Below are 12,856 nucleotides of genomic sequence, written 5' to 3' on the forward strand. Positions count from 1 at the left end.
TATAACAGTAAAACCTCCTTTCATGTAGTCGCGATGTTATATTGTCATGTTTATCAAAACATAACTGATTAAAAACATAGACCCCACTTCATTGATAGTGTAGGCTATGTTGAACTTTATTCTTGTACAAACACACCCTGTATTTAGCAGTACATGAAGTATTACATGACAATAATGTCTCTGAAACATCTGTGTATTGCCAAATATTGGATTTATTTCACTTCAGCTGATAAAGTATGCAAACATACAGCGCGAGCGTCACTGCGGGAAGCAGAAAGTGTCCGACTTCACGTCTCCGTTTGCAGCTCCTCCCCGCCTGCACGCGGCTACTCTCGCCGATCTGTTGCATCCAGCCGCAGCCGATGTCGAACACACCTAATGACTTTCACCTGTGACATATTGATTAAGTAAATTGGCAGGTGCAGAGAAAAATTATGCTCGTCATGAGAAAGGTGGAGCCATGCTGATTTACATCTGTATAAATTTGGATTTTAGCACCCTAATGTATCATTGAAACAAGCTTGGCAATAATGGGGTTTTGGCAGGTTGGAGTCGGGTTGATGGTTATGATTGCTCTTGGATTTTCTGAAGCACAATGGAGAGCAAGAGCAGCACATCAGAGTCCAAGCAAGTTTAGGCCTAGGGCATTAGCTCAAGCTTCTCAACAGGCTGATTCCAGGATGTCTTTGGTTCCCAGTAATCCTGTATTTGCCCCACAAAAGTTTCCTGTCCAGACTCCAGTCAGGACTGACTTTGGAAAGCCTTCTCAAGATTTTCTGGGTGTTCAATCAAAAGAGCTGTTGCAGGGTCCAGTGGCAAAACTGACGTGGCGCTTTCCAAGTCTACCAGAGGAACCACAGCAGCCAGACGTCCCTTTTGAGTTGCCACATCCTGTCCCTGCCAACAGTGTAGCTGCTCAATGTGGAGAGAATTCAGTATATGTGGAAGTGATGCAGGACTTCTTTGGGACTGGGCACCCACTCTTGTCCTCTGGTTTTAGACTGGGAGGCTGTACTGCAACTGGAGAGGATTCTTCTGCTCATGTGCTCATCTTTGAGTCTGAACTGCATGGATGTAGCAGCACATCAATGGTAGGGTTCTGTTTTGATGTTATCATGGGTATTTTTGAATTGTCCCTGTGAGTAATGTTCTATTAAATTTTTTTTTTTTTTTCTTAGGTGACTGAGGATGCGCTTGTCTATACGTTCAACCTCATCTACACCCCACAAGAGGTTTCATATGGTGTTCCTATTGTCAGGAGCAGTGGTGTGGTGGTTGGTATCGAGTGTCATTATCCAAGGTGAGGATTAAATTAATTCAGGCACACTGGATCTGCTAATCCCACCATTTATTGACCTGAGATGACTGCTTGTTCAACTCCTACAGAATGCATAATGTGAGCAGCGATGCCTTAATGCCCACTTGGATCCCATATGCCTCAACTAAGGTTGCAGAGGAAATCTTTGTCTTCTCCCTCAAGCTCATGACTGGTTGGTGTATCCCAAACAGATTTGTAGCATGCCTGTGCTTGTGAACCTGTTAACACGCTCTCTTTGCAGATGACTGGAGATTTGAGAGACCTTCTAACCAGTACTTCCTGGGTGACATGATAAATCTTGAAGCATCAGTGCATTTGTACAGCCATGTTCCCGTCCGTGTGTTTGTGGACAACTGCGTGGCTACTGCAGTCCCTGATGTCGCTTCTGTCCCCAGATACTCCTTTATTGAGAACGATGGGTAAGAGGTGCTACCTCATGTATACCAGCTTCCAGAAAAGTTGCAGGATTTCTAACTGGGTTCTGTTCACAGGTGCCTGGTTGATTCCAAACTCACAGGCTCCATGTCTCACTTTATGCCTCGGACTCAAGGTGATAAGCTACAGTTTCAGCTAGAGGCATTTAGGTTCCAGCAAGAAGACAGTGGACTGGTATGCATGTTGTAGTTGTGCAGCTCTTTGATATGCAACCATGGTGTACAAACAACTGTCTTTGCAGGTCTACATTACATGCATTTTGGAGGTGGCTGCAGCAACTTCTCCAAGTTCTGAACAGAAAGCATGTTCATTCTCTGCTAATGGGTATGTTGCCTGCAAGATAGGTGTACAGGTTAATTGGTTATTTTCAACTGAATTGAGTGTTTGTCTTGTCAGTTGGGTGTCTGCAGATGGTTCTGACCAGGTGTGTGGCTGCTGTGACACAACTTGTAGCATCAGAAGTGGAAGTGATCAGCTGCTTACGGGTATGGACTAACTTATGGTAACTTATTGTCATGCATGGCTTTAGTTCTCACTAATAATTTGTTCCTCAGATGTACGATGGGAAAGGGCATCTGTCGGCCCCATCAATGTTAAGGAATATGGCTATGGCCAAAGATAACTGGAAACGCTATGTCTTCTGTTAACTTAATAAAAATTGTCATAAAAGGTTGGTTTGTGTATTGTTTATTTGCACACTATACTTAAACATGTCCTGGGACACCCCTCCAAATCATTGACTTCAGGTGTTCCAATCAAGTCCATGGCCACAGATGTATCAATTCATGCACATGGGCATAGACTGCTTCTACAAACATTTGTGAAAGAATGGGTCACTCTCAGGAGCTCAGTGACTTTCAAGCATGGGTACTGTGATTGGTTGCTCCCTGTGCAATAAATCCATTTGTGACATTTCCTCACTACTAAATGTTCCACGTCACCTGTTAGTGGTATTATAAAAGTTGGAACAAAAGAGATGAGATCATTTAAGACTTATGAAAATTAATGTTGACAAATACAAACGTGTCTATGAAACCATAATGACTATAGTAAAAATATAGTCACTGTTTAAATGTTGCAAAAATTGTTTATACAAAAATAACTGCTAGATTATGATGTATCAACATTATGATGCTGTCTAACACAAACCAATCAGACCTCAGGTACTGCTCAATGCTGCAATAAATCAGAAAAATACTTTTTTTTTTTTTTTTTTTTTTTTTTTTTCAAAGTCAGGGTGATCATGGGTTTTCATGATTGATCATTGCTGCACAAGTGCCCAAAGCAAGGTCCACAAAGACTGGGATGAGCAAGTTTGGTGTGGAGGAATTTAACTGGCCTGCAAGAGCCCTGACCTCAACCCGATAGAACACCTTAAGGAAGTCTTCTAGTAGTTGTGCAAAGTGAAATCTGAATCACCGAATTTAGCAGAAACGGAGAGCAGGAGCAACTTTTGATAAGTATTCTTGTCATTTTGCATAGTATTTATTTTAATAAATTGCCTTAGACAGTAAAAGATTGCCTGCGAGCTTCTCCTCCTGTCTATACGGTAATTATCTACTGTGCGCCGGTTGTCGCATGGTTATGATGCCTATTTTTAGCCTATTTTTACAAAAACGGCTGCTACTGGGCAATAGTAAGATACAAGGTAACGGAGCCTTTTATACATTGTCGTGTTTCTTTAGAAATAAACAATGGACAAATGGAGTCTTTAAACGCCTCCGATGTAAAGTTTTTCGCTGTCAAAGTGACGCCAAAATGAATGGGAGTCAATGGAATGCTAATAGCAGGTGATGACTTGGTTAGCAATGGCTGCCCCTATAGAAGGTACGCTTTCCGGGTGCTGGATTACCCCCTTGTGAATTAGAGCAGATTTCAAGCCAGGCCTTCTCGTCCAACATCAGTGCCTAACATCACAAATTTGCTTTGAAACCGCATCACCCCCTCGAAACTATGCCCCATATGGGGTACATTGTAACATGACCATGACAGCTTAAAATGTTACAAATATATCTAAAAATATCTAAGACAAACTAAAATATTTTTTCAATAAAATACAATTATTAACTTTTTCAAATAGGCTAAAATAATGGCATTTTTTAATTATTAAAAATAAACTAATTTGAGTTTGACAACAAACACAGCTCGAAACACAGCTATACAGCATAGTTTTAAAAAAAAGAAGTATTTTTGAACATTGACTCAGTCTTTATTCACATTTTTCTCATGGTTTCTCAATAGAATTCATAAAAGTATAGAAAATAGTATCATATTTCTAATAGGGGCTCATTTTGACAACATGCCCCACATGAGGTGGCTGCAGCAACCTCTCCAAGTTCTGAACAGAAAGCTTGTTCATTCTCTGCTAATGGGTATGTTGCCTGCTAGATAGGTGTACAGGTTAATTGGTTATTTTCAACCTAATTGAGTGTTTGTCTTGTCAGTTGGGTGTCTGCAGATGGTTCTGACCAGGTGTGTGGCTGCTGTGACACAACTTGTAGCATCAGAAGTGGAAATGATCAGCTGTTTACGGGTATGGACTAACTTGTTCTCACTAATAAATTGTTCCTCAGATGTACAATGGGAAAGGGCATCTGTCGGCCCCATCAATGTTAAGGAATATGGCTATGGCCAAAGATAACTGGAAATACTATGTCTTCTGGTAATTTAATAAAAATTGTCATAAAAGGTTGCTTTTGTGTATGGTGTTTACTTGTACACTTTACTTAAACATGTACTGTACTGGGACACCCCTCCAAATCATTGACCACAGATGTATCAAATCATGCACATAGGCATGTAGACTGCTTTACAAACATTTGTAAAAGAATGGGTCACTCTCAGGAGCTCAGTGAATTTCAAGCATGGGTACTGTGATTGGTTGCTCCCTGTGCAATAACTCACTTGTGATATTTCCTCACTACTAAATATTCCACATCAACTGTTAGTGGTATTATAAAAGTGGGAACAAAAGAGAAATATTTAAGACTGTTATGAAAATTAATGTTGACAAATACAAACATGCAGGCACGTGCACAGGTAGGGCTCAACCTGTGCAGTGCACATGCCCTTTTTTGTGCCCACGCCGAAGTGCCCTTTTTTTTTTGGTGGCGTTTTTTTTTTTTTTTTTATAAATCAATGCTATTGGTCACCCTTCACGTCTGTCTGTTTTACAAATATTTAGCCAATGAAAGTTCTTAAAAAGAGCTTGAGTAAATATTATTCGACGATCCTCAAACTGTCAGTTAACCATAACTCCGCCCCCTCTATCATTCTCGACTGAACGAACTGACGTTCCGCTGCAGCCGCACAGCAGAGTAGACCGCAGCTGGACGAAGTTTTGCAAGGGTAAATAAAGATCTTGTTGTTTGAATAAGTATTAAACAAACACTATGTCTATAGGCTCATATTTTATTTATTTGAATTTGAGTCTGACTAAGACGTGGTGGGACCACCAACTACCGCCTAACTTACCACCTGAGACTGAAAAGTAGAGACTAGCTAAATTAGTCAATACAAATGTAGACTTGCCTACACTTAAATAGCCTGTGCATACATAGTTGCATTTCATCTTTTATAAAATTAGATTTTGGCCAAATGTATTTTATTTTACGGAAAGACAGAGTGCCCAACTGCCCATTATAGCTACAACAAAAGTTTGAAACCTGCTGATAAAAATGTAACGTTACGCCGGCGCCGTTTTAATGACGGACAAATTGCACATTTGCACACATTCGCTGGTCAAAACCCCCTTAACTGCATAGCATTTGAGTTTGACTTTTGTAAAATGTTAACAATATATTGATAAGTAATACAACATCTGAACAACATATAATTTGTTTTTTGTTCGCCCCGCGCTGTTTCATACTGGAACTTACACAAAGCGACTAGTGTGATCCTCGTCGTCACCTAGGTAACATATCTTTGATTCATGATTGCTGATGATACACTTGATTTATTAACATTTAATCGTGTTAAGGTAATAATATAAAATTATGGTTATTATTCAAGGCTGTTAATATGCACACATTATTCGTTATCTAGCTATTTTTTTATCTACAGTGTTCTATACTCTCTCTGCTTGTCTTGTATAAATGTAGTAAAACATGGTTTGTTGTAGTAGTAACAAAAAAAAATTACAGAATCAGATCAATGTGAAATATTTATATTTTATCATGTAGAATGCAATATATATATTTGGACGGTAAGATTTTTAAATGTTTTTAAAAGAGTCTCTTCTGCTCTCCAAAGGCTTCATTTATTTGATCCAAAATACAGCAAAAACAGTAGCCTAATATTTTGAAATATTTTTACAATTTAAAATAACTGTTTTCTATTTGAGTAGCCTATATTTTAAAATGTCTTTTTTTTCTGTGACCAAAGCTACTCTTCAGTGTCACGTGGTCCTTCAGAAATCTTTTTTAATTTGCTTTTAACGGCAACTGTACTTTTCACTCTATTTTTTTTTTTCAGTGCTGGGTTATTTTAGGGAAAGTGTAGTGAATAAGAGACCTTCAAGAGACCAAACATCCCTGGTCCTCCACAGTATCAAGTTTTTGTTAGGTAGGCAGATCAGATACATGTTGGATATGCTATAGTAACGATGTGGCTATAGTTTCTTATAATCTGGAATTGTGTTGGACATAATTATTTAAATTATATTTCAAAATAGTTTGTCAAAAATACTTGGCTCATACTTGCTCTACCTTCCCCTCTTCTCAATATCATGCATAAACATGTTAACCAAATAATACAAATTAGCCTATAACACTAAACAGAATAGCTAAAAATATATTTGTATTGAACTTTATGTGTGCAAAAGAGAAAAAAGTGTGTGTGTATATTCAAATATTCATATATATATATATATATATATATATATATATATATATATATATATATATATATATATATATATATATATATATATATATATATATATATATAATAAAAAAAGGGGTGCCCTTTTTCAGTTTCAACACATGCCCCTCAAAAGGTCTGTGCACGGCCCTGCAAACATGGAAACATGTCTATGAAAACATATGACTATAGTAAAAATGCAGTCGTTGTTTAAATGTTGCAAAATGTTTATATTTTTATTTAAAAAAGCTGTCATAACCTGCACATTTTGTATGTCTCCCTCATCTAACACACCTGATTCAACTCATGAGCTCATTATTAGAGACTGAAAGACCTGAAGTGGATGTGTCAGATATGGGAGACATACAATGTGCAGGGCTGGGGGTCCTCCAGGACAGGTTTGAAAACCCCTGCTCTAGAGCAGTGGTTCCCAACCACGTTCCTGGAGGACCCCCAACAGTGCACATTTTGCATGTCTCCTCAATCAAACACACCTGATTCAGGTCATCAGCTCATTAGTAGCTACTCCAAGACCTGATGTGGGTGTGTCAGACAAAGGACACATCCAAAATGTGCACTGTCGGGGGTCCTCCAGGAACGTGGTTGGGAACCCCTGCTCTAGAGCAGTGGAGGCATGCTCTCTGGAGTGATGAATCATGCTTCTCTGTCTGGCAATGGATGAGTCTGGGTTTGGTGGTTGTCAGGAGAACTGTACTTGCCTGACTGCATTGTGCCAAGTGTAAAGTTTGGTGCCGGGGGATTATGGTGTGGTGTTTTTCAGGGGTTGGGCTTGGCCCCTTAGTTCAAGTGAAAGGAACTCCTTAATGCTTCAGCATACCAAGACGATTTCATGCTCCCAACTTTGTGGGAAGAGTTTTGGGATTGCCCCTTCCTGATCCAAGATGACTGCACCAGTGCACAAAGCAAGGTCCATAAAGACATGGATGAGTGAGTTTGGTGTGGAGGAACTTGACTGGCCTGCACAGAGTCCTGACCTCAACCCGATAGAACACCTTAGGGATGAATTAGAGCGGAGACTGCAAGCCAGGCCTTCTCGCCTAACATCACAAATTTGCTTATAGAAGAATGGTAAAAAATGTCAACAAACACTCCTAAATATTGTGAAAAGCCTTCCCAGAATGTGCAGAATGTGGACTATTTTATGGTGCTTTTCTAGTGGTTATAGTATTTGTCCTTTCATGAGCTTGACAGCTGTCCTTTTATGGAATGGAGTATGGGATCAGATTACCGCCTAATGTATTGCGGTCACGCATAAAAAAAATAAGCGTGTATTAAAATTTTAAAAACACGTGAAAATATAACGCACAAAACTGAAAAATCAATGCAAAGTTAACCAGAATCACAAACAACGCAGTCACAGAACTAAAGAATAATAAGCGTAAATCACATATTTAAACAATGTTAAAATTATATTGCTAAAAAATTTATCATGAATTTAAAATGATCTGAATCACTCACAAAATTAAGTTTTCTGCTCTTATTTAAATGTTTTGTATGCCTGTGCTCTTTTCTCCTTTGCTCTTGTTTCCACATTCTGCGCTTGCGTTTCCAAATGTTGCCGTTTGAGTTTCATGTAAATCAGGGCGGGTCTAAATTAGCATCACCATTGGTCCACTAGTTCTAGATTGACAGCTCATCCTCTAGCCAATCAATCGAAGAGGGAAGTTGATGTCACTCCAATGTGACTCAGGCCGCAGTTCAGCCAGCCGCTGTTGAGCTACGAGTAACGCATTCTCTATCACTATATTTGCAAGGAAATACATTATTGTATTGTTTTGAATATAATCTCAGGAATCAATTTTTTTGTATGATAGACATTTTAGGGTTGTTTGGCTATCGCCAGACCAAGCTCAATTTAAGATTGAACATTGTTCTGGGGAGGCTACTATGTATTTTCTTCTGCACAAGAGGTTATCACGGCATAAATGAAATGACTCTATGCAATTGGATAGTCCTTCAACCAATCAGACCACAAGAGGTGTGATAAACAGGCAATGACCCATCTTCTCTATCCATCATCGTGTTAAACCCGCCAATAGCGCACCAGGTGTATAAGCCAGTCGTTGATTGGTTCCCGCAAAAGTGTAACAGAAGCAGTAGAAATTAATGTACAGAGTTGCAGGGCAAAATCAAATCACCGGCAGATCAGGCTGGGTTTATCCAGTCTAGTTTTAGGGGGGTTTCTCATAATTAAACCAGTCAAATGAACGTGATCACATACTGACGCTTGGCTGGCCGTCCAACCAGCCGCTGTTGAGCTACGCCTAACGCATTCTTTATCACCAGTGGTGGAAGTAAGGCTACAAATAACCAGAGACATATTTACTTTAGTAAAAGTAGAAGTATCACAATGACAACCCTACTTAAGTAAAAAAAAGTACCCAATTATAAATGTACTTTATGAGAATTAAAAGTACATGCATGACAATTTATTCTATTAATGTCTATTCTAATCATAAAAAATAAAAATAATAATTAAGTTAGTTTTGGATTAATGTAATTGGGTAATTTAGACAGCGATTACTTTGTTTAATTTACAAATAACTTGCAGAAAAATAAATAAATAATAATAATATAGAGAAATTGTTCTGTGCATCCCGGCCACGACTTTACATTCAGCCTTTGGAGGAGACTTTCGGTAGCCTAATAGACCGTCGTCAGTGAGCGACATTCATTCATTCATTCATTCATTCATTCATTCATTCATTCATTCATTCATTCATTCATTCATTCATTCATTCATTCATTCACTCATGTAAAATACTTTATTTTGCAGTACAGCTAGTAAAGTCAGCAGTTTTCGTTTATTTGCATTTTGACTTATAGTTTTAAGTGACAGATGTCGCATTTGATTTAGCCTATTTTTGTCTGTGACATTTTTTACCTACGGTGTTGACAGTAGGCTTATGATAAAAAAAAAATAAAATAAAGGATTGCATGGCCAACATAGCCTATTACTTTTGTTATCCCCAGTCTCTCTCTTTCTGTAGGGTAATTTTAAAAGAGAGATCCTGGAAACGAAATCTAAATTTAGCTGGATCGGTCGGGTCGGGAATAAAATAATTTATAGTGGGTGAGCACGGAGTGAATTTGAAGCGCGAGCGGGAGGGTGCGGTGCGGAATAGATCCTATTGCGGGAGTGGGACGAAAAAACAACCCCGCGCAGATCTAATTTGTATTTAAAGAAAGTGCAGAAAAAATAAAGATAAAAGATAAAAGAAAGAAAGAGCAAAGAGGGAGAGAATGGACTGATTCCTCTTCTTGAGAGAATGGTTGAAAAATAAATAACATTTATGTTAAATGTTAACATATAAGTTAAAATTGGGAAATTAAAGTTTTGCCAGGTTGCTCAGGGCAGGGAACTGGGGACTGAGCGAATGCACTAAACGTTTTGTTTACTTCAAGTTCAAGCGGTTGCGCTGTTGTGTTCAATAGTATCCAGACTTGCCGACCGCTACCGTCTTTCACTGGGAAATTTAATCCCGCGCCGCAAGAAATCTGATCGAGTGCTACGGGAATGCGGACCAGTCAAATCCTGTAGTCACCAGTGTGCTATGAATTCTGGGATACAGTAGGCTGCTAAGTGTTGCGAGGGTTCCATCTGCTGTACCCTACCCTTCCTTTGCCTGAGAAACGGAGGGCGCATTTGAAGTCACTTTCGACTTGCGGCAGCCTTCATCGCGCCGCTGTGACTCAATCGCACTTCAAATGTGGCCTTCAGAGGGTGCAGCCTTCACTTTGGGACACAGCTAATGACTTTCACCTGTGACATATTGATTAAGTAAATTGGCAGGTACAGAGAAAAATTATGCTCGTCATGAGAAAGGTGGAGCCATGCTGATTTACATCTGTATAAATTTGGATTGTAGCACCCTAATGTATCATTGAAACAAGCTTGGCAATAATGGGGTTTTGGCAGGTTGGATTTGGGTTGGTGTTTATTCTTGCTGTTGGATTTTCTGAAGCACAATGGAGAGCAAGAGCAGCACATCAGAGTCCGAGCAAGTTTAGGCCTAGGGCATTGGCTCAAGCTTCTCAACAGGCTGATTCCAGGATGTCTTTAGTTCCCAGTAACCCTTTATTTGCCCCACAAAGGTTTCCTACTCAGTTTCCTGTCCAGACTCCAGTCAGGCCTGACTTTGGAAAGCCTTCTCAAGATTTTCTGGGTGTTCAATCAAAAGAGTTGTTGCAGGGTCCAGTGGCAAAACTGACGTGGCGCTTTCCAAGTCTACCAGAGGAACCACAGCAGCCAGACGTCCCTTTTGAGTTGCCACATCCTGTCCCTGCCAACAGTGTAGCTGCTCAATGTGGAGAGAATTCAGTATATGTGGAAGTGATGCAGGACTTCTTTGGGACTGGGCACCCACTCTTGTCCTCTGGTTTTAGACTGGGAGGCTGTACTGCAACTGGAGAGGATTATTCTGCTCATGTGCTCATCTTTGAGTCTGATCTGCATGGATGTAGCAGCACATCAATGGTAGGGTTCTGTTTTGATGTTATCATGGGTATTTTTGAATTGTCCCTGTGAGTAATGTTGTTCTATTAACTTTTTCTTCTTCTTAGGTGACTGAGGATGCGCTTGTCTATACGTTCAACCTCATCTACACCCCACAAGAGGTTTCATATGGTGTTCCTATTGTCAGGAGCAGTGGTGTGGTGGTTGGTATCGAGTGTCATTATCCAAGGTGAGGATTAAATTAATTCAGGCACACTGGATCTGCTAATCCCACCATTTATTGACCTGAGATGACTGCTTGTTTAACTCCTACAGAATGCATAATGTGAGCAGCGATGCCTTAATGCCCACTTGGATCCCATATGCCTCAACTAAGGTTGCAGAGGAAATCTTTGTCTTCTCCCTCAAGCTCATGACTGGTTGGTGTATCCCAAACAGATTTGTAGCATGCCTGTGCTTGTGAACCTGTTAACACTCTCTCTTTGCAGATGACTGGAGATTTGAGAGACCTTCTAACCAGTACTTCCTGGGTGACATGATAAATCTTGAAGCATCAGTGCGTTTGTACAGCCATGTTCCCGTCCGTGTGTTTGTGGACAACTGCGTGGCTACTGCAGTCCCTGATGTTGCTTCTGTCCCCAGATACTCCTTTATTGAGAACGATGGGTAAGAGGTGCTACCTCATGTATACCAGCTTCCAGAAAAGTTGCAGGATTTCTAACTGGGTTCTGTTCACAGGTGCCTGGTTGATTCCAAGCTCACAGGCTCCATGTCTCACTTTATGCCTCGGACTCAAGGTGATAAGCTACAGTTTCAGCTAGAGGCGTTCAGGTTCCAGCAAGAAGACAGTGGACTGGTATGCATGTTGTAGTTGTGCAGCTCTTTGATATGCAACCATGGTGTACAAACAACTGTCTTTGCAGGTCTACATTACATGCATTTTGGAGGTGGCTGCAGCAACTTCTCCAAGTTCTGAACAGAAAGCTTGTTCATTCTCTGCTAATGGGTATGTTGCCTGCAAGATAGGTGTACAGGTTAATTGGTTATTTTCAACTGAATTGAGTGTTTGTCTTGTCAGTTGGGTGTCTGCAGATGGTTCTGACCAGGTGTGTGGCTGCTGTGACACAACTTGTAGCATCAGAAGTGGAAGTGATCAGCTGCTTACGGGTATGGACTAACTTATGGTAACTTATTGTCATGCATGGCTTTAGTTCTCACTAATAATTTGTTCCTCAGATGTACGATGGGAAAGGGCATCTGTCGGCCCCATCAATGTTAAGGAATATGGCTATGGCCAAAGATAACTGGAAACGCTATGTCTTCTGTTAACTTAATAAAAATTGTCATAAAAGGTTGGTTTGTGTATTGTTTACTTGCACACTATACTGAGGGTGCATTCCATTCGACCGTAAGTGGACTTCAGAGGGTATTCTGCCATCTTAAGTGAGATTCCAATCCAAAGGGAGCGAACATGTTCAGTCTGAAGGGTACTGCATAGGGCAGAAGGGAACATCGATACATCACTTCACAGGAAGTAGAGTGAAAATCACCCAAATGTCTTTGCGCGTCGCGTGCATCACCTGTCTGAGCTTGATGGTGCAGAGCTGTTGGTTGGAAGAGTTTTTAAACAGCTCTGCGATTAAGGAGTTTACATATGCATTTGAATATTCATAGTTATTATACAAACTAGAGTATTTGACTGGTTATGGTAATAACTGTTACATTTGTATATTATATTGATGAATATGTAAACAAATTAAGTGTTG

General features: G+C 40.0%; 2 protein-coding genes across 2 annotated transcripts; both read left to right on the plus strand.

Moving 5' to 3' along the window:
• Positions 1 to 680: 680 nt before the first annotated feature.
• Positions 681 to 2,375, plus strand: LOC307141798 (zona pellucida sperm-binding protein 3-like; the record flags this gene model as incomplete). The annotated part of the gene is made up of 8 exons (XM_079842252.1): positions 681 to 1,091; positions 1,179 to 1,300; positions 1,387 to 1,490; positions 1,560 to 1,737; positions 1,810 to 1,927; positions 1,995 to 2,077; positions 2,150 to 2,238; positions 2,308 to 2,375. 8 exons carry the CDS (start codon positions 681 to 683, stop codon positions 2,373 to 2,375), a joined length of 1,173 nt encoding a protein of 390 aa, XP_079698378.1.
• Positions 2,376 to 10,688: 8,313 nt separating this feature from the next.
• On the plus strand, positions 10,689 to 12,394 carry LOC307141799 (zona pellucida sperm-binding protein 3-like; the record flags this gene model as incomplete). The annotated part of the gene is made up of 8 exons (XM_079842253.1): positions 10,689 to 11,111; positions 11,198 to 11,319; positions 11,406 to 11,509; positions 11,579 to 11,756; positions 11,829 to 11,946; positions 12,014 to 12,096; positions 12,169 to 12,257; positions 12,327 to 12,394. 8 exons carry the CDS (start codon positions 10,689 to 10,691, stop codon positions 12,392 to 12,394), a joined length of 1,185 nt encoding a protein of 394 aa, XP_079698379.1.
• Positions 12,395 to 12,856: the final 462 nt, after the last annotated feature.

Source organism: Gobio gobio (assembly GCF_949357685.1).
Source record: "Gobio gobio genome assembly, chromosome: 18".
NCBI lineage: Eukaryota > Metazoa > Chordata > Actinopteri > Cypriniformes > Gobionidae > Gobio > Gobio gobio.